The 22,040-nt window shown below is 45.9% G+C and overlaps 1 protein-coding gene across 4 annotated transcripts in view; it reads left to right on the top strand.

Moving 5' to 3' along the window:
* The window catches only part of LOC106985597 (contactin-associated protein-like 3), a 193,147-nt gene that overhangs the window by 117,127 nt on the left and 53,980 nt on the right, over nucleotides 1–22,040 (top strand). For all 4 annotated transcript variants that reach the window (XM_053205346.1, XM_053205347.1, XM_053205345.1 and 1 more), the window contains 3 exons: nucleotides 3,703–3,874; nucleotides 12,015–12,121; nucleotides 15,986–16,105. In XM_053205346.1, the coding sequence (XP_053061321.1) occupies nucleotides 3,703–3,874; nucleotides 12,015–12,121; nucleotides 15,986–16,105 (399 nt within the window). The remainder of the gene's footprint in view (nucleotides 1–3,702; nucleotides 3,875–12,014; nucleotides 12,122–15,985; nucleotides 16,106–22,040) is intronic.

Genomic DNA, 22,040 nt, shown 5'->3' with positions numbered 1-22,040 from the left:
AGTGTGAGCATGAGCCCAGGAGGGGCAGGGAGAGAGGGAGAGAGAGAATCCCAAGCAGGCCCCACACTGTCAGCACAGAGCGAGATGCAGTCCTCGATCCCATGAACTGTGAGATCATGACCTGAGCCGAAATCCAGAGTTGAACGCTTAACCGACTAAGCTGCCCAGGCGCCCCGGATTCTGCTTTGTATTTTAGATGAGTTTGAGGCTTGTGATCCAGAGGAAGGGACGGTGGCTGGAGAGGAGTAAGCAAATGGCCTGTTCCTAAGCACTGTCAGTAGAAGTCACCTGTAAAGATATAAAGATGTACCAGGTTTCTTCCAAATATAACCCTTCAGAAATTCTTTTACACGCCGAAATGTGCATATTTTCGCATAAAGCAAGGAAATGGTAAAGAACTTTAGAGTTAAGCAGTCCTTTGTGACGTCGAACCACATTTGAAGGGTCAAAGTCTCCATGAGGCTACCTTATGGGGTTGCATTGGGCCCAACAGAGTTGAACCTGATACAGGCCTTGGCTGGTTTTGGATTGTATTTGTCAGGAATACAAAGCATCAAAGCCTCAGTCACTGAAGGAAAAGTGCATTTTGTGGAAGTTCTTAGGCAGCAAGCTCCTGGGACCGAGGGGGCTCCATGTTCTGTCCCCCCACCCTCTGGAAGGACACCAGTGACCTCAGGACAAAAGTTCAAAGAGAGAGGAAAGAAACATGTAGGAGTACAATGAGTAAAATCTTTATAGAATTACGGATTCCTTTTCATTAAAAAAAATAAGAGCCTTATAAAATAATCTCAAACCCAGGCTGTAAATATTAACCAAAAAAAAAAAAAATCGTTAATATTTAAGTAATTGGAAAATGATTTTTTAATGATTTTTTTAAAAAGATGAATAATTAAGATCTTCTATCTCATAAGTTAAAAGAAAAAATTCCCCTGGAGGTGATGTGAATGAAACATAATTATATAAGGGAAAGAATAAATAAAACAGGTAAATTTTTCACGAAGCATGCAATTTACTGCGCGATTTCTCGGGCTTAAAACCATATTGATTATTTAAAAATGCTGTGCTTCGTTTGTGTTTGCCTATGGAAATAAAGTATTCAGTTAGGTGAAAACTTTGTGATTTTATCCCACGTCGCTGCAGGTGGGTTCCCCGGGAAGCCGCCTCTCTGCCTGGCACACTTGTGTACCAGGGGTTTGGTGAGGTTAATTCTTGGGAACATTCCTCGGAAGGTCGAGAGAGCAGCTGGGATGAACAGAGACAAGTTGAGGTGTGGATGCAGTTCCAACAGGAGCCTCAGGACGTCCCGCGGAGGCTCTGAAGCATTCTGCCCTTCAGAGACGTCCCAGGAGAGAAATGGGGGTAGACCACCCACTGACCACTTTGTTGCATCCCTGGGCACTGGCCATCCCCCCCAGTTCTGGGGGAGACCCTCAGCCTCTGTCCTAAAAATGAAGTGTGGTGGGTTGGGCGGTGTCTTGGGATCTAGGCTCTGTATGCAGATTTCCTCCAGGTGTTGCCTTTTACAAAAGCATTTACGGTGACTGTTCTCTTTTTTCCGGAGCTGTTCCTTTCCTCCCATACCCGAGGCATGTTGCAGTACTCAAATCTGCGATGCCTGTAGAAGGCAGCTCAGCAGGGGCTGGGAGAGCCCCACATGTGGCCCCACACGTGGGGAAGGAGGTGCTTCTGAACCCCATTTGCTTTGATTGTGATTTCAAAGCCGGGACCTGGCTCACCATTACTCTGATAGCATTGTCTTCTTGGGAAACCCAAGGGGATACAATAAAATCACCGGGAATTGTGGTTTGTAATGGTAAAAGGTACCCTGAGGCGTATCAAAAATTTTAAGGGTTTATTTGAACAAAGATTGATTCAGATTGGGCAACAGCAAACCAGAGGTGGTTGGGGGGCTCCGTAGAGACAGGAGCCAGGGGACAGGCTTCTATAGAGAAGGTGCGGAAGCAAAGAAAGGAAATTATTGATTGGCTATAGCTTAAAGCCTGGTTAGCTGTTCGTGATGGGCTGTCCTTAGGGTTTGATTTCAGAACCGGGGGGCATTTAAAGGCCCAGACTTCAGTTTGCTTTCCGAGGCCACTAAAGCTTTTGGTAAGCCGCCTCTGTCTGGTGGCCCCCTTGCTTAATTAATTTAACAGTAATTACACCGCACCAATTAGTGACTGCGGCATGACTTGTAAAATTTAACTCTTACTCTTGGAAACCATCAAAGCCCATTTCTTTTTTTCATGGAGTAGTCTGATGCTAATTTTTCTCCATTATTTTCAGTGCCATATCATCGTGAGATCCTTGTTCATTTTGTGTGTTACTGTTAAAAGGTAGTTGATTAAATTGCCTAATTCAGAAACAATTAGAAATGTACGTATGGATTGTTCTTAGATTTCCTTGAACAGTTAAAATCAAACATGGTTTTAAATATGCCTGTGCTTGGGGTGCCTGGGTGGCTCAGTCGGTTAAGCATCCGACTTGGGCTCAGGTCATGATCTTGCGATTGGTGGGTTCGAGCCCCCTGTTGGGCTCTGTGCTGACGGCTCAGAGCCTGGAGCCTGCTTCGGATTCTGTCTCCCTCTCTCTATGCGCCCCCCGCTCCGACTCACACTCTGGGAGTTATTTCAATAAATAAACATTGAAAAAACTTAAATATGCCTGTGCTTGTGCGCACACATATGCACTTAGAGAGTGGAAGTTTCACATACATAATTCTTTTTCTTTTTTTTTAAGTTTATTCATTTATTATTTCTGAGAGAGAGAGAGGACACAAGGTGGGGGGGGTGGGCAGAGAGAGAGCAGGGGAGACACAGACTCTGAAGCAGGCTCCAAGCTCTGAGCCATTAACATAGAACCCAGTGAGGGCCTCAAACTCACAAACCACAAGATCATGACCTGAGCCAAAGTCGGATGCTTAACTGACTGAGCCACCCAGGCACCCCTCTCTGACCAGTTGTAATCAAATTCTGTTTTAAATTTTTTTTAATGTTTATTTATTTTGGGGACAGAGAGAGACAGAGCATGAACGGGGGAGGGGCAGAGAGAGAGGGAGACAGAATCGGAAGCAGGCTCCAGGCTCTGAGCCGTCAGCCCAGAGCCCGAAGCGGGGCTCGAACTCACGGACCTCGAGATAGTGACCTGAGCTGAAGTCGGACGCTTAACTGAGCCACCCAGGCGCCCCTCAAACAATGTTTTATGCCTGTGTCTGTGTGCGCACGCATGAACATACAGAGTAGAAATTTCACATGACGTAATTATTTTTCAAGTATCTTAAATTTAGCAGGTCCTATTATGCCTGTGAGTTTTTTCTCTGATTCTGTTATCACATGCCCTTTATTTAGTTCACATGGTTTCATATCATGCTAAAAGGAGTGATTTTTTCTGTGCGCTTGCACGAGAGGAGTCACATTTTGCTGAAATTAAACGTGCCTTGACTCTACGGGTAGGGTTGCACGTCCTACCTTCGGCCCATCCGCCCGTAAGCCTGGTTCCGCTTGTTATTTCTATGCTTTACCGAAACCGCTAGCTTCTGTTCTTTTCGGCCACCCGTCACCCCCTCCGTGAGCAGTACGGCCCTGCCGAAAAGTTAGGAAGCCTCGTCCTCAGGAGGAGGCGGCAAACTTGCATTTAAGAAACACTGTGCACTATTTTGGTCACGACGGTTGACTTTCTCCTTTGTGTATCTCCGTGTTCGTGCAGGCTGTCCTGACAGCGTCTCTGGCTCTGGATGTGGAGGTCCCCTGGGCGGCTTTCAGGGCTGCCTGAGGCTCATCTCCATTGGCGACAAGGCGGTGGATCCCATCACAGTGCAGCAGGGGGCGCTGGGGAGTTTCCGTGACCTCCAGATAGACACATGCGGCCTCACAGACAGGTAAAGCCATCCTGTGTCATTTTAGCATTCTTGATTTCAGTCGTTTGATGGTAGATTGAAAAAAATGGACAGCGGAGAAAAAGCGCCTTCTTCTAGCCCCTCTCTTCCTGATATCCAGTCCCAATGGAAAAGTTGTGATTACGTTGAAAACAAGAAAATGACAGTCTTTCTTTTTGAATAATTGCTCCTTTGAATGATAATATTTTCTTAGAAGACACACTCTCATGAATTTTCCTTGTGTCTGTCCCCACACTGCTTAGTTGTTACAGAATTCTGTTTGTGGTGCTATAATTATTGAGCGTAAATACTGATGAGTAGAAATACTTTTAAGAATTTTTCCACTGCACCAAAACAGATTACAATAGTCTACAGAGATAATGAATCACCAAGGACCAGTAAGTCAATGTGGTCAGCTGGATTCACCCCACACTCCCTTTTCTACGTGGAAAATGAAAAGTGTTCCTTGGAGAAAGGTTGAGCCTTTGGGGATTTCTGGTCGTGTAAACACAACAAAGAATGGAAAGAACCCAGGTACCACAGGCTGAACATGGTACTGGTTCCCTGAGGGAGATGAGACAAGCAGGGCTTTTACAGAGAACAGATTGGTGGTGTCCGTGGTGGTGTGGGGGAGTGGGAGTGGCTGAAAGAGGTGAAAAGGTACTGGGGCACCTGGGTGGCTCAGTCGGTTGAGCATCTGATTCTTGTTACTGGCTCAGGTCGTGATCTCATGGTTCGTGGGATCGAGCCCGTCAGGCCGTGTGCTAACAGCACAGAGCCTGCTGGGGATTATCTCTCTCTCTCTCTCTCTCTCTCTCTCTGCCCCTCCCCCGCGGTGTGTGCTCTCTTTCTCCAAAAAAAAAAAAGGCACAAACTTCCAGTTATACAAGAAGTCTCATGGGGACGTAAGGTACAGCATAATGCCTCGAGTTAATAATACTGTTTTGTATATTTGAAAGTTGCTAAGAGAGGAAGGAGATCTTTCATCGCAAGAAAAAACTTTTCACGGGACAATATATACAAATATCCAATCATCATGTTGTCCCCCTGAAACTCATATAATGTGAGTCAATTAGAGAAGAGCTTTGAAACAACAGCGTGTTAAAATTGCTAATCATTGCACCTTTTATTCAAATGGTCTCATTAGTCATGCTATCGGACTGTCAGTTATTTTGGCCAAAAGGGACTAAATCTTTTTCTGTGCCTGATGGGTGTAGCCTCCTGCAGTAGGAGTGACGTATATCCCTGCTGAATAAACAAACGCGCTCCAGACACCCTCGCACGTCCGTGCCCGGCCAACCCCTTCAAAGGTCACACTTTGCAAAGCACTTTGTGCGGTAAATCTGGTTCTTTAAAAAAATATTTTTTTGATGTTTATTTATTTTTGAGAGAGAGAGAGAATGAGTGAGAGTGGGGTGCAGGGGCAGACAGAGAAGGAGAAAGAGAATCCCGAGCAGGCTCCTCACTGTCTGCACAGAGCCCCGTGCGGAGTCAAAGTCAGACGCTCAACTGACTGAGCCACCTAGGTGCCCCACGGCAAATCTGTTCCAAGTTTAGCGCTCACTGCAATTCCACGTCATGTCCGATAAACTACGAGTTACGTTGCAGTTTGGCAACGTGTTAGGAAACCGTGAATTCCAGTACGTGAAGTATTAACTCGTGAGAACGTGATTTCGTTAATGCCGATGTTCATGTGCATGGTTCACCTTCTGTTCGTCTGTGGGAAGTTAGATCGGTGCCCGGAGAATTCCCTCCCAAAGCATGATGTGGTCACAGTGATTTCTCTGACATAAGAAATGCATGTTGCCCCTTTGTGCATACAAGTCTTTTAGCCCCCCCCCCCAAAATCGTGTGTGGTGCATGTATAGGTGTGTGTATATATATATATCACCAAATAGAAAGCTTCTCCTTATCACACGCAAAAATGGATTTTAGAAATATGTTCCAAGAATGGATGGAGACATCTGGCATATTAAGTTACCTCCTTTCGGCACAAATTGAGGTTCATGGCAGCTCCGTACATGGGTGTGAAAAGAGCTGTTGACTCTTTGGCCGATACAGTCGATAATTGCAATTTTTAACGGTTTAACGTCTAAAAACGTGTCCTTATTCTCCACTACTAAAAATGTTCATTTCTCCTTAGCCCTTCCGGCCATACGTACCAACTGAGTGTCCAATGCACCACAAACGGGATTCACGTAAACACACGACGGAGCAAACGTGCACACCCAGGCTCTTGCCGGCTGCCCGCTGCTGAGCCCGGCCACCCGCCCAGCCCACACCCTGCCTGTCCAGAGCAAGTCGTGGTGTGCTCAGTAAAGCTGAGATTTATTATTAAAATGCAAGTGATTTCATGACTTTTATCCGTCAGGCATGGGAGTTCATAATTCATGATGTGTAACAGCATTCCTGGCCCGACGATACTGCAGGGTTATGAAAGGATGTTTGAAATCTCATGGGACGTAGGAAACCTTTCTAAGCCACACAAGGACTCGTGCACCTGGTGATCTGTCTTCCCCGGGGCCCCCGTGACACAGGGAGAGCGGTGGGTTCTTTGGAACAAGGTTTCTAGGAGGAGGTAGCCGGGAGGAGAGATCGTGTCTTACACCAATTGTGTTTTGGACGTTAGGATTTCATGTCATACACCTCGGGTTACACAGTCTGGTCAGGGTTTCTTTTGAGAATCACAGGAGTGCCGTCTTGAACACCGCTAGGCCTGGATTGTACGGATGGGGCCACTTTTCCCACTTCTTTGGCCTCTGTCTGGCGTTAATCTTCTAGACGCTAAGCGCACCATCGTGCCCTATACGCGTCGTTTCTTGGAGAGAATTAGTAGGCTTATTCTCTTAGGATAAGTAGTTGAGGTTGTGGGGGGTTGTGGAGACATGGAGGAAGGGTCCCTGATTTGCTCCGGGACGAGGCAGGGCTTTTGGAGAGGAGGGAGGGACATCTAGAGTGGGGTGCAAGGTGGGTAAGTCCGTCAAGTGAGAGAGGCTACATACGCATCCAGGGAAGGTACAGCCTTGTGCCCAAGCCCAAGTGCAGCCATGAGTCTACCGGTTCGAGCACGGCCTGCTGTACCAGTTGGGTGTCTGAGAAGGAGGAGCAGGGGGTGGCGAGAGATGGGGCTGCCTCACTGCGCGGGGCTGCACCACAGAGGCCCGGTGGCGAAGCCGCAGTCTGGACATTGACCTAAGGCTCCCTGAGGCATCTCTGAAGGCTTCAGTTAGGCAGTACGGCCCACGGCGGGGAGAGGATTTGGGTATGGGCTGAAGAGAGAGGGTGTGTGGTGGGAGGCCAGGGAAGGGGCTGCCTACCTGTGGGAAGGGATGATGGCCCGAAGTAGGGAAGAGAAAAACAGGGCTGGCTCCTACATGTTTGGGGAACATCGTGACAAGTACATGTTTGGGGAACATCGTGACAAGCTGATGTGCTGCCGGGCTGTGGGGTGGCGGAGAAGGATGAGTCAGGATGGGCCTCAGGTTCTGGCCTGGACAGCTGGATAAAGGGTGACCTCACCGCTTGATGGGATAGTGATGGAGAAGCACCATCTTGGGAGGCCCAGAGTCAAGAGGTTTCGTTATTAGGTCTTAAGATATTTTGAGAACGCTAGAGGCACAAAATCCTTAGGTTGGGGAGAACCTTAAACATGACATCTGCTGACGCTTCCATCCCCAAGCAGGGATCTCATTTTCACTCACCGTGGAGAAGAGGCTCCCGCTTCTGTTCCACCTTTCAGGAACCGGACGCTTCCCCGCTCAACGAACGCTTCATCCGTGTCTTCTGTCCCACCCAGATTTCCAGTTTTAATCTTCATCTTCCCTGTTGTAAAGCTGTGCCCACTTTAGCCCCCCGCAGCCCGACAGGTCCCCGGTGAATTCCCTGAATTGGCTCTCCTCTGGGCTCGAGTCTGTTCTCTTAGCAATGTTTTACAGGTTAAGTACTATCCCCATCCTGATTGCCCTCCTGCGCATCAACTCTGGCCAACATCTTCCCTGAAACCGGAAGGAACCTGGCCCGTGCGTGGTGTGGAGGTTTCATAACTTCCCTTCCCATAGAAACTTGGTACAGACTAAGCTGTCCTCATCTGCATGTGAGCACAGCCCCGGTGCTAGACTTCCGGTTCCCCACCAATCTTCGGCGGTGGCGCGGCATCCAAGTCAGGTTAAGGTACACGCTGGTGTGCCTGCACACGCACACACGTGAAGGTTTTCTTACTACGGCTCATACCTCTCTCTGGTCTTCCTTGTGCACGCTGGGTCCCGCCAGGAAAGCAGGAGGTTTGGGGTAACGAAGCCGACCTCAGGCGTGGGAGGGCCCAGGAAACTGCAGCCATTGAAGGAAGAACCAAAAGGGCCAAAGACACGGGGACAGCAGTCACGAAGGGAGGGGCCCGGATGTCGACTGACCTGCCTCGTAATCCTTGGAGGTGAAGAGACACCCTTCTGTTTTCCCAGGAAGCCCGCCTTCTGGTTCTTGGCCTGGAATCAGGTGTCTCCCACTCAAATGGCAGAAGGCCCAGCAGAGAGCGTGCCTATGCGTCCTTGGAAAGAAATTGGGCTCATTTCCAGCATCTCTCTCTCAAACAGTAAGGGAGTGCTCAGTGCTCACTGCTCATAGAGTAGAAGTAACCCAAAGTTACTCATCCCTTTGACTTCTTGAACTCCAGAGGGAATAGTTACGTAGCTCCTGCAAACGTGTGAGGCTTTTGAGTGACTGTATTTAGAGCTTAAACTGAGAGGCAGTGTGGCTTGTCGGGACCCAGGTCCTCCACCTTTGAATTGACGCGGGTCTTCTTTTCTACATCATTGGCAAAGCCGTGATATCCTGTTCCTTTGTAAGGCTGTGACGGATTTGGTTTATCCATTCGTCACTTGGTGGGCATTTGGGTGGTTTCTACTTTTTGGCTATTACGAGTCGTGCCGATAAGAACATTCACGTGCAGGTGTTCGTGTGGACATGTGTTTTCAGTACTGTTGGGCGTGTACCCAGGAGCGAAATTGCTGCCAGTGGTGACTCTGCGTCTAACTGAGGAGCTTCCAGATTGACTTCTAAAGCACCATTTTATCGTCCCAACAGCGACGTAGAAGGGTCCAGATCCTTCTCATTCCTGTCAACACCTGTTCTACCTTTCTGATGATGGCCATCCTGGTGGGTGGGAAGTGGCATCTCACTGAGGTTTTGGTTTGCACTTTCCTAATGACTGCCGATGTGGAGCATGTTTTCATATGTGTATTTGCCATTTTTATATCTTCTTTTGTATGGCATCTGCTCAGATCTTGTGAGCCAGTTTTTAATTGGTGGTTCATGTGCCTTCCGTTGGGTTTTAAAAGAGTTTTACCTAGGGGCTCCTGGGCGGCTCGGTCGGTGAAGCGTCCAACCTTTGATTTCAGCTCAGGTTATGATCGATCTCACGGTTTGCGAGATCGAGCCCCGTGTCGGGCTCTGCGCTGGCAGCACGGAGCCTGCTGGGGATTCTCTGTCTCCCTCTGCCCCTCCCCTGTGCTCTCTCCTCCCTCTCTCAAAATAAATAAGTAAATACATAAACTGAAAAAATAAAAGTGTTTCCCCTGTATTTCGGATAACAAGCCCGTGTCAAGTGTGTGTTTCGCCGACTGTCTCCTAGACTGTGGTGTGTAACCTCATTCCCTTAACAATGTCATTGATGGCGAAGTTTTAAATTTTAATGAAATCTAAATTACCCATTTTTTTTCTTTCATAGACCGTATCTGAAAAGTCATCACCAAACCCAAGATCCGCTAGATTTTCCGTTTTGTTGTCTTCCGGGAGTTTAAGAGTTTGGTATTTTACATTTAGGTCTATGGTGTCCCTTGAGTTAACTTTTAAAATTTTTAACATTTTTAATTGCAATACAGTTGTCATAGTACATTTTAGGCGTACAACATAGTGATTTAACAAGAATATACATTATGGGGCTCACCAGGAGAAGTATAGTTACCATGTGTTACCAGGCAAAGTTACTGGAATACTGTTGACTATGTTCTCCATGCTGTATTTTTCATCCTTGTCGTTTGGTTTATAACTGGCAGTCTGTACCTCTTAATCCCCTCGCCCACTCCTACCCCCATCATCTGGCGACCACCATTTTCATCTCATATTTGAGTCTGGTTCTCTTTTTTTTTTATTGTTTTTTAGATCCCACATATAAGTGGAACCATCTGGTATTTGTCTTTCCCCTTCTGACTTATTTCACTTAGCGTAACACTCTCTAGGTCCATTCCTGTTGTATCAAATAGCAAGACTTCATTTATTTTATGGTCGAGTAACATACCATTGTGTATATATGCGACATCTTCCTTATCCACTCATGTATGGATGAATACTTAGGTTGCTTCCATATTTTGGATATTATAAACACTGCTGCGGTCAACATACGGGTGCATGTATCCTTTCAAATTCATGTTTTTTTTTTCTTTGGGTAAATGCTGAGAAGTGGCATTACTGGATCCTATGGTATTTCTGTTTTCACTTTCCTGGAGAACCTCCAGACCGTTTCCATAGTTGATGGACCAATTTACATTCCCACCAACAGTGCACAAGGGCTCCCTTTCACCACATTCTTCTAAACATTTATTATTTTTTGTCTTCTTGGTACGAGCCATTCTGACTGGTCTGAGGTGGTATCTCACTGTGGTTTTGATCTGCATTTCCCTGATGATGAGTGATGTTGAGCAGCTTTTCATGAGTCTGTTGGCCATCTGGATGTCTTCTTTGCAAGCCTGTCTATTCAGATTCTGTGTTCCTTTTTTAATTGAATTACTTGTTGTTGTTGCTGAGTTGTACCAATTCTTTATATATTTTGGTTATTAAGCCCTTCTCAGACCTATCACTTGCAAGTATCCTCTTCCATTCAATAAGTTGCCTTTTTGTTTTGTTGATGGCTTCCTTCTCTGTGCAGGAGCGTTTTAGTTTGATGTAGGCCCAATAGTTTATTTTTACTTTTGTTTCCCTTGCCTGAGGAAAAATATTAGTAAGTCTGATGTGCAAGAGGTTATCGCCTGTGTTTTCTTCTACGAGTTTTATGATTTCAGGCCACAAATTTAGGTCTTTAACCCATTTTGAGTTCATTTTTATGTATAGTGTAAGAACGTGGTCCGGTTTCATACTTTCACGTGTGGCTGTCCAGTTTTCCCAACATTTATCGAAGAGACTGTCTTTTCGGCACTGTATATTCTTACCTCCTCTGCCATAGATTAATTGACCATATACATGTGGGTTTATTTCTGCACTCTTATTTCTGTTGCATTGATCTTTGTGTCTGTTTTTGTGCCAGTACCATACTCTATGGTATGTACCATATAGTACCATGTACTATACTACTACAACTCTGTAGTATAGTTTAAAATCGAGAATTATATCTCCAGCTTTGTTCTTCTCTCTCAAGATTGTTTTGACTATTCAGGGTCTTTTGTGGTTTCACACAAATTTGGGGATTTTTTGTTTTGGTTCTGTGAAAAGTACTATTGGCATTTTCATAGGGATTGCATTCAATCTGTAGATTGCTTTGGGTAGTATGGACATGGGTAGTACGAACAGGGTTCTTCCAATCCATGAGCATAGTATGTCTTTCTGTTTGTGTTGTCTTCGGTTTCTATCATCAATGTATTATGATTTTCCGGGGGTAGGTCTTTCATCTCCCAAATTCTAGCCTCTGCTGTATCTGTTTGCTGATGTCCCATCTGTCGGAGCTGGTCACATGCCCAACCCAGATTCAAGGTGGAGAGGAATGCCTCTCTGCGGAAGGATCTGTAGGTCCCAGTTCAAGGACACGGAAGCAGGGAGGGGAACAATTGTGTCTGCCCGTGGCCATTGCTAGCAGTTTATATCTCGGGTCATGTAATGAAATGGATCTTGCCTTACTCGTGAAAAAGCAAACACATTTTTTGATAACGCAACGGGTAGAAAATGTATCTGTCGCAAATACGTGACAATTGGCAGCATCTAATGGGTTTCTTAGTTGGTCGTGGGTATCACCTTAGGAAACCTTCTTGACAGATCTAACAATTTTTCATGTTGCAACAAGCCACTGTTATTACTGTCTTCCACTGTAATGTGTCGGTGAAGATACACGTTTTCTCCTGACTGAATGTGGGAAGTGACGGTTGTTTGTGTTCTCTTGTAGGTGTTTGCCCAGCTATTGTGAGCACGGGGGCGAATGTTCCCAGTCCTGGGACACCTTTTCCTGTGACTGTGCGCACACTGGCTACCTGGGCGCGACCTGCCATTCCCGTAAGCCCCACACCCTGCCTGTTCCCTTTTCTGTCCTGATTTCCATGCAGTTCTTCTTTCCTTTTCTTTCTTTCTTTTTTTTTAACGTTTATTTATTTATTAGAGAGAGAGAGAGAGCGCGTGCGCGCGCGAGCATGAGTGGGGGAGGGGCAGAGAGAAGGGGAGACAGAGAATCCCGAGCAGGCTCCAGGCTTTCAGCACAGAGCCTGATGCCGGGCTTGAACTCATGAAACCGTGAGATCCTGACCTGAGTCAAAAGCAAGAGTCAAAGGCTTAACCGACTGAGCCCCCCAGGTGCCCCCTTCTTTCCTTTTCATTATTTCGTGTATATGTGTCTGTGTCTGTGCAACCACGTTCTGGGAAGTAACAACAAAAACAAGTTTTTAGGGACCAATTTTTGTCTGGTTTCTTTTTTTTTTTAATTTTTAGAATATTTATTAATTTTTTTTTGTCAAATGCTGATTTATTAAAGAAACAAAACGTAAGCATTATCAAGTTTCAGACAGAGCTCAGCATTCCCCCCCCCCGTATGGTTTTTCTGTACATTTTCTGGTAAGACTTAACATTTTATCTTTCTTAACAAAAAATACATATTTAGGGGTGCCTGGGTGGCTCAGTCAGTTAAGTGTCCGACTGTTGATTTCGGTTCATGTCATGAACTCATGGTTGGTGAGATAATTTTTGAGAGGGACAGAGAGAGCGCAAGTGGCGGAGGGGCAGGGAGAGAGGGAGACACAGAATCCGAAGCAGGGTCCGGGCTCTGAGCTGTCAGCACAGAGCCCCACGAGGGGCCCGAACTCCCGAACCGTGAGATCAGGACCTGAGCTGAAGTCGGACACTTAACCGACTGAGCCACCCAGGTGCCCCATGCCTGGTTTATTTTTAATCAGTTTTATTTCCTAGTGATGTCAAGGCAGTTTACAGAAATACGTAGTATCAGATAGGATGGAAAAAAAAAAACAGAAAGCAGCAGGCAAAGAAAAATAAATATAGGAAAATAAAATGTAATAAAAACCCCCAATACAAGAAACAATCTAGACAGCATGATCACGTTACTCTGTTCCTTGCGTCGGACCCGGTTTTAGTTCTCCAGTCCCGTCTGCCGAAGTAAAGAGGACGAGCTACTGAATGTCAGTATTTATAAAATCTAATGAGGGGGGTTGCAAAAACGGGCACAGGATGAGAGTTAACATGGTAGGGTTTCTAGAGTCAGCCAGAGGCCGGGTAAACGTCCAGGTCCCTCACAGTCGTGATGCTCTGTGATGATGGCGGTGGTGAATGCACTGGAAGCTTACCATGTGCCTGTGGGATCCTAGTTTTCTGTAGTTCTCTGCATGTTTCTACTCCTTTGATCCTCAGAATCATCCTAGAAGGTGAGTGTTCTACATTGTGCACTTAGGAAAGAGAGAGGTCAGGTCCCTCGATCAAGGTCCCACAGCTGCCGGCCGGGGCTGACCGCCTTGAACCATCCCCACGTCTTCCATCTTGAACACCAGGCTCTTTTCCAAAGAATCATTCTCTGAAGGCCACAGCCAACCAAACTTGAGCGACCCCAAATTCATTACCGACCGGAGGCTTGCCACAGAGCCCCTGAGATCCTCATTGCTGTCTAACTCATGGCTTTCGTTGTTTATGGTTTTATTCTACTTTTTCCTTTTTGGCGTATCACTGCCGACGTTTCTGAGCCCCTTCTTTTTAGCACGTGTCCCCGCCTTGGGCCTTTAGAGAAAACAGCCCGCCGTGAACATTCCCCGAGGCAGAGCACAGATTGTCAAGTTTCCAGCCTGTGCGAATTGGACCCCAAAGCAGCAGGCATCAGCGTCGGGCCGAGAAGCCTTGGCCTCCGGCCCGGGATGTTCCACAGAAGAGCCGGGAGGCTCTTGCAGTCAAAGGGCGGTGGCTCACCCCACTAAACACCCCATAAGTTCAACCAGAGCAGTTGTACCTGAATTTGCTTTTATGGTGCCAATAAGAATTTTCCAAGGCACCTCTTTATTTGGAAGGAGCTGGACATCTGGGATGTCTGAGGCTCAGTGACTTGTCCAGAGTCACGGCTAAGTATGGGGGCGGTCTCTTACGTACAGTGCTCCCCCTGCCACAGATGGCACCCAGCAAGGTGTCTTACACAAAGCGGATACCTACTGAAGGTTAATGACCGAGGAATGATTTGCTACGGTGTTGCCGGTAACTCTGATTTAACCATCATCCCAAACAACTCTGATTGGAAAATTAACAGGTGTATTATACGGAGTCTTTCACTTGTGGCCTTAGTAATTTGATTTGGTCTAATAACTGCATTGACTTTGTTGTGATACTCTAATAGTAGACCAAAATGAAAGGGAGAGATTTCCAGTTCCACAGTAAGGGTTCATAAGGCCGTTAGTTTCCGGTGTAAGTGCACGATTAACGCAGGTGCCTTCCTGGTGTTTCCTCCTCTACCCTCATTCCCCAGGCGGGTCCAGCCCCGATCCAAACGTAACCACTGTCGTCACTTTGTGTGTGTCCCTCTGGACACTTTTCCAGGGCAGTTGCAAGCACGTTTACGTATTTATAGAAGCGTAAACATGAGTGGGCAAAATGCAAGCCAACGCTGTTGGGAAAGCATTCCATGTTGTGTCTGTAGCCACCAGAGTCGATGGCGTGCTATTGATTTGGGCCGATCTCATTTGACCCATTTGACACCTGGCCATATTTAATAAAAGAATGTTTTCTTTTGTAACATCCCCCGGACAAGCAAACATTCCTTTGATCTTCTTCTTCTGTGCGAAGGGAGAAAAACAGTCCCTCTGCCCCACCCCACCCCCTCTCCGGGTTTTGCTTCATTCTTTGAAATCGGCCGAGTTTTAAAATGTAGCTAACCCAGTGAGTGGAGAAGGGCATCAGTTCTGGGCCCCCACTCTGCCCTCTCCGTCCCTTCCGGGATCGTTCTCGGCGGTGGATCTTGGCTAGCCACTTCCTGAGTCTGTGTTCCTGAATGCCGGACCTCATCCTTAGGGTGGCTTAAAGATCCAGTCCACACTGTGCCAGAAGCAGTGATGCGTTTCTTTCCTGGTGGCCGTTAGCTGCTTTTCAGGTTTTCAAAGGGTCTTTCCTCTCGAGGCGGTGACTGATGTGCACGGGAGACACTGCTCGGCTGATTACTCATTTAAGCTTAGGCTGAATATTAATTAAGTCCATTATCTGCAGATGTTAATCACTTGCCATGTGCTAGCAAAGCATTTATTGCACACATAAAAAATTCAACTAAGAATCAGGATACATTGAACTTACAAAGAGATGTTTTGTGTGTATACGCTTTTTGTTTTTGTTTTTTTTTTTTTGAATTTCAGTTTTCTTGAGTAATCCTTGGCAAAGCACTTAAGGAAATTTCCTTTTAAAACACACTTTAAACGCTGAACGAAGAAAAGCCGGTGCTTTGCAAAACCCATCTTGGAAACAATGCGTTGCCCGTGTGGAGTGTTTTAAGTAAACAGAGAGTATAATTACTGAGTGATTTAAAAAAATCACCGTGCTTATTAGATAATAACAGATCACTTAGGGAGATGAAGCCAGCGCCCTTCAGATGCTTAGATATTATGGGGCAGAATAAAATTGGACTGTGTAAGTCCAGTTACCATGGCTCTGGAAAGAGTCTCGTTTCTAGAGCACGCAGGGTTCAGAGCCGCACAGAGATACCTCTTAACATCTTTTGCTCCGTGCCTCAGAGTATTCATGCTGCCTGATCGGAGCAGGGGAACACTCCTCTAGCCAAAATGCCCCCGAGAGCAACGCAGAATGAGTGTCACTGGTGCAGGTATTGCGTAATTAACAACATGGAGGGCCCCATCTTTTGCTGCCCCTGGCTGAGATCCCTGTCCTTTTCAGCGTTGTACGAGCAGTCCTGTGAAGCCCACAAGCACAGAGGAGACTCTTCAGGGCTCTACTATATCGATTCCGATGGAAGTGGCCCTCTGGAACCTGCTCTCGTATATTGCAACATGACAGGTAGGCTGATAAGCTTTATTATGCCAGTTAAGCTCATGTAGTTGACTGCTGTGCGCAAAACCAAGTTTTACTTCATTGAGTGTCAGGTTCGTGTACAACTCTGTATAAGTCATATTTCATTTTTCCTGGAGACCCCATTATATATGGTGGATCAGTACAGGTAGGTCATAAATAAACCAGCTCTTCAAAGGACCAGTGCACCCACCCCAGTGAATGATAGAATTGATACAAATTCTAACACCTTTTTTACGCTCGTGTCTGTGTGTGTGTGTGTGTGTGTGTGTGTGTGTGTGTGTCAGTTGCTACCTTTTCTCCCTGTGCTCAGAAAACAACCCTCCTTTATGAAACTTTCCCTGCTGCTTCAATGGTGTAGACATAACAACAATGACAGAATTTGGCTCCGCACAGTCGGGAGACAAATGGTCAGAAAAGAGTCAGCCGTACGTGGTTCTAAGGTAACCATGACCTGGTTATAATTTGGTTTCTCCGCTCTGGCCACGGGTCACCCTGATTGGGTTGCAGTTTCTGTAAGGAAGGAGTTATTTGTGGGTGAATTTATGATGGTGGTTTGTGAGTAGATGAAAGTCCTGATGCGGTTTTTACACCTACTGTCACTTCATACATCAAACAAAATCGGAGCATTTGGGCGGTGGTTACCCAACCGATTTGATCCAGATTGGGTCAACTCTACCTTCCAGCGTACAAACTACCCCCAAGGTTGGTATAGAAAACGTGAGGGGCGCCGGGGTGGCTCGGTCGGTCAAGCATCCGACTCTCCGTTTTGGATCAGGTCACGATCTAAGCGGTTTTGTGAGTTCGAGCCCCGTATTGGGCTCTGCGCTGACAGTGCAGAGCTTACTTGGGATCGTCTCTCTCCTTCTCTCTTTGCCCCTCCCCCACTCAAGCTGTCTCTGTCTCTCTCAAAATAAATGAACTTAACAAAGTTAAAAAGAAAAGAAAATGTGAGAGCTCCCCGGGCATTGTGCTGGAGGTACGTGTGGCTGTTTGGGGCTCTGGGGCAAGCATTTTCTCTTAGATACTGACCAAAATATTGCAGTGTGATCATAGGAGATAAATATATTGACTTAACCTTTACTGGAAGGTGTGTGATCGGTCAAGTACGTGACGAAACAGCCAAGAGGATCTTTCTAGATATTCTGGGCTCCAGAGGTTATAACGCCTTCAAGTTACTCAATTTCTGCTCTGTTTTGCTTGCATTATCATGGCTCAAGTGAATGCCAAGAACAGACAAAACTAAACAAAGATGCTGGCATCCCAATAATACATCCTACTTTTATCAGTCACGTGCTTCATTATCATAGAAGTCTAGGACATGTTAACGATTCTTCTATGTTTTGTCCTGGTTAATCCTGTAAGCAAAGTTCCTTCTACACTGAGGAATTTCAAGATCCCTGGAAAGATGAAAATGGTCCCAACTGGCACATTCCAAGATGAGTAAGGTTTCAATGACTGAAGCTGTTTTCTTGATAATTAACTGTTGGCAGCTTTTGGTAAGGCCGAGGTCAAGTTCATTAAAAAAAAAAAAAAAAAAAAAAAGGCATTTGCTGCCAAGAGGAATAACAGACAGCTAATTGCCTATTTGTCTACAGTGTATGGTTATAATGAAAGAAAAAAATATTTTAATCATCACAAGTGAACACGCGATTTGGGCGTCTCCATGAGGTTTTTGTGGTGCATATTTGTAAAGCCCCTTTGGAATGTACGACTGGTTCAGAGACGTTTATTTTAATACTGATTTCACAACATAACCGATGTGTTTTGATTTCCCTTAATTGCTGCTACCTTTTCAGAGTGAACCTCGGCACCCGCTACCAGAGGGGAGAGTAGTTATTGTCAAAATGCAAGGAGAAAGTAAGAACAATGGTCAGCTTTTGATTTCCGTTAACTTAGGGTACTATCTGATGATACGTAAGCCAGTTTTTTTTTTTTTTATCCTTGAGGCAAGAAGGAGCCTCTAAATACAGGAAGGAGAAGGTGAAATCTACTGATGAACCCTCCTAGTGAATTCATAGACAAGATGAAGGCCTTGCAAACTGTCTGCCGAGGATGTGAATCATTTTCCTCCCCGTGGTAACTCAAAGAAATGTCCGAGTAAAGGCACAAAACTGAAGAGTTGAGAAAAAGTTTCCAACGACGTTGAACGTGTGTGTCCTCAGTACCTGCTCTGTGCTGGGCATGGCTGTAACCACAACAGGGAGTGGGCTGGAACGGATCCCTCCCCTGGTACAGTGCACATTTCTGGGTGCGGAACTGGACCATTGAGAGCAGCTAATTGAATATGTGGCTTGTTGCCAAGGAGTGGGTGCTGTGAAGTGGAATAAAGCAGGGGCCAGGGGCACAGATGTGAGAGGGTGGGTTACTATTTTATTTTATTTTATTTTATTTTATTTTTTTATTTTATTCTGTTCTTTTTCTTCTTTCTTTCTCTTTCTTTCTTTCTTTCTTTCTTTCAAGAGCACCAGTGGGGTGCAGAGACAGAGAGAGAGAATCCAAAGGAGGCTCCGCACTGTCATCACAGAGCCCGATGTGAGGCTCAAGACCACAAACCATGAGATTGTGACCTGAGCCCAAACCAGGAGTCGGATGCTTAACCAACTGAGCCACCCAGGTGCCTCTGGGTGGGTTGCGGTTTTAGAAAGAGGGATCAGGAAAGTACTCAGTTTGACTATTACGTTTGAACCAACCTCATGAAAGAAACAGCTCTGAGAAAGTCTGAGCAAGCCTTTGGACTGAGGGAGTGTACAAGTGTAGCAAGCCTGCAGCCAGAGGGAGCCTCATGTATTGTGCAAACGCGGGTTGGAGGGGCCAAAAGATGGCCTTTGAGTCACGAAACTGGAAAGTGACAGGTCCAGGACTCACACCAGCGGTGCAGTTTGGGCCTCTAACCACCACGCCACGCCGGGAGAGGGTGAGGAAACCAGTTGGGGGGTTGCCCCAGTGGTTGAGCCCAGATGGCGGTGGTACAGAACAGGTACAAACAGAGGAGGGAAGGAAGTCGGAGTCAGAACCAGGGGACGGGATGTGGCCGGAGGAAGACAGGCGTCCAGAAAAGTCCCCCGTGTTTGGATCCGAGCCCTGAAAGGAAGGTGCAGGTATTATCAGTGGGGACGAAGCATGTCTGAAAGGGAACACCAGGATTCCCGCTGTGAATCCGCGAAGTTTGGGTTGCCTGTCGCTCGTCTAGTTAGTGAGGACCTGTTGGTCATAAAAATGAGTGTCATGTGTCAGTCTGAAAGCCCACTGAGTGGTTGTAACATCCTTGGCAGTACAACATCTAAAATATATTTTGGAGAGTGCCTTTGTGAATTAATTTGCCAGACCAGTGGGCTTCCATTTGGTTTACTGTCAGTGGTGGGCACTGTCCAGCATCCTACAGCAACATGGGGCATCTCTGGGTCCCCACGCGCTTGTCCGCTGTCCACTGAGGGCCAGCTCTGCACTCTGCAGACACAGATTCTGGGCAGCATCCCAGAAAACCCTGTGTTTTTATTAAGCTTCCCAAGAAATTCTGATGTACACACGGGTTTAGAAACTACCACCAGGGAGCTGAGGATCTTTGGTTTGACCGTGCACAGCCTGCTCTCTCCACAAATATTAAAATGGAAGGAGGGCAGAGAGTATCACAGAATGGAGAAATAAAACCAACGCAGATGTGAAATTTTGGTGCCGCCATTCACTTTTCTGTCTAGGCAATTGTCCTGTCGTTTCCCGGTTGTATAGGTGGCTGTGGTGACATTTAATTATCCACAAACGCAACAAGAATCACTCATCTACATTAAGATAATGTCTAAGACATGAAACTCTCTAATTTCATCTTGGAATTATTAGACCTTTGAAGTGTGCACATGTGTGTGGGGGGTGGAATTCATGAAAATTATGGGGAATAATTTAATGATTAACATTGGTGTATATTTTTATTATCAAATATACTTAATAACTGTGTATGTCTTCATATTACTTTGCAAATGACCAAACGTTCAGTACAGATCATTATTGCAAGACTTTTCTGGTAATTAAGTTTTTTAGAGAAGTATATAGTTGCCTAGCTCTTATAAAAGAAAACTCCTGAAATGAGCATACTCCTATTCTTTGTGGTAAGACAAATATTCTGAGGTCACATGAGTTAGGATTGAGATGGAACATCAAATGGATAATGGAACACACACACACACACACACACACACACACACACACACACAAAGCAGGATGGGGAGCAAGAGTTAAAAACACGGCAGAGAGGATTTCCAAAATACCAAGGGTTTTTATTAAGGTCAAAGCCATAAGGAAAGCAACTTGCTGAAGACAAAGAACTACAGAGGCTAACCCAAAGACAGGAAATATTTCTAGGAGCCGTACAACAAAGCATTTAACCAAAAGTGTACAAAATCCAAGATGATCCTGGGAAAATTACAGGAATGAACCAGAGTTACAGTTAAATGGTCCTTACTGATCTGGGTCACATGAGGTGCTCCGGTGACCAATCTAGTTATTGGTGATGGAAGAACCACAATCCTGGTCTTGTCCCAGCCTGGAAATCTTTCCGCTGTGAAGTTCGCATTCTCCCTGATGCTACGATGCCTGTGGACGATGAAGTATGCTTTAATTATTATAAACAAACACCAACACTTGGAGAAATGTACAAAAAGCAAAATACTAAACTAATGGCTAGAGTCCCATCCTTGGTAACAGCCTTCAAAAATCTAGTGCCAGGATATACTCTGCATGTATCTTACTACCTTTAGTATAAAAACAACCAAACGAAACAAAAAAATCAACTATTTTGAATGGGCTGCTTGTGAACTTTGTTAACGGATCGATCCCCTTTTTAAACAGAAGAAACAACATAATTTCTTTGATGGCAGGATACCCGGCGGGAGAGCAGGGCTGTCCACACCCACCTGAAACACAGTGCCATTGTGTGCGATTTTCATAGTTGTGCTTCAGGAACTGGTTCTCAGACGTGGTACCACGGGAACAATTGTCACAGGGAGGAGATGGGTTATAGTCAGAGTGATGACTCAGTATCACATTCATAAGAATCAACAGGGGATTGAGGAACCAGTTGAGGGCTGGGTCTTTGCACCCCAGCCCACTCCCCGTACAGATCCCGGTTCATTGACTCAGCATGTCAATAACTCAGCATTTCTTACTGACTCAGTCAGTTGCCCTTATGCAAATCAAGCCACTGTGTTTCCTCTTTCTTTCTTTCTTTCTTTCTTTCTTTCTTTCTTTCTTTCTCTTTCTTTCTTTCTTTCTTTCTTTCTTTCTTTCTTTCTTTTTCCTTCCTTCCTTCCTTCCTTCCTTCCTTCCTTCCTTCCTTCCTCTTTCATGAGCTATCATTTTAAAAATTTTTTATTATTGTTTATCTTAGAGAGGGGATGGAAGGACAGAGAGAGAGATGGGGACAGAGAGAGAGAGAGAGAGAGAGAGAATCCCAAGCAGTCTCCACCCTCAGCTTGGAGCCTGAAGTGGGGCTTGATCCCACGACCCCAGGATCATGACCTGAGCCAAAGTCAAGAGTTGAATGTTCACCTGACTGAGCCACCCAGGCGCCCCAAGCCACTGTGTTTCTTAAATAGTCTTTTCCTGTGTCAGAAATTGGGACAGGTCTCCAGCCAGCATCGTGGTATAACAAAGCACGGTCAGCCCAGTTGCTCTACGTACAGCTCACATTTACTTGAAAAAATACTCTATGGAATGGGTACCGGTGAAACCATACTGCTATGCTTATGTTGGTTTATTTGTGTAGATTTTCTGTTTCTTTCACCTCTGCCTTCCTACAACAGTTCCTGTCTCAAACAGCTACCTTTGCAGCCAGCCATTCAATTCACGTATTCACTCGCTCATTCTCCACACTTGACTGCTATGCTGCTGGCTTCAGGGCACCGTAGTGTGTTTGAGTAAGAAAAGGGGG

Source organism: Acinonyx jubatus, chromosome D4 (genome assembly GCF_027475565.1).
Source record: "Acinonyx jubatus isolate Ajub_Pintada_27869175 chromosome D4, VMU_Ajub_asm_v1.0, whole genome shotgun sequence".
In the NCBI taxonomy this organism is placed as follows: Eukaryota; Metazoa; Chordata; class Mammalia; order Carnivora; family Felidae; genus Acinonyx; species Acinonyx jubatus.
This window is presented reverse-complemented; position numbering and strand designations above follow the sequence as displayed.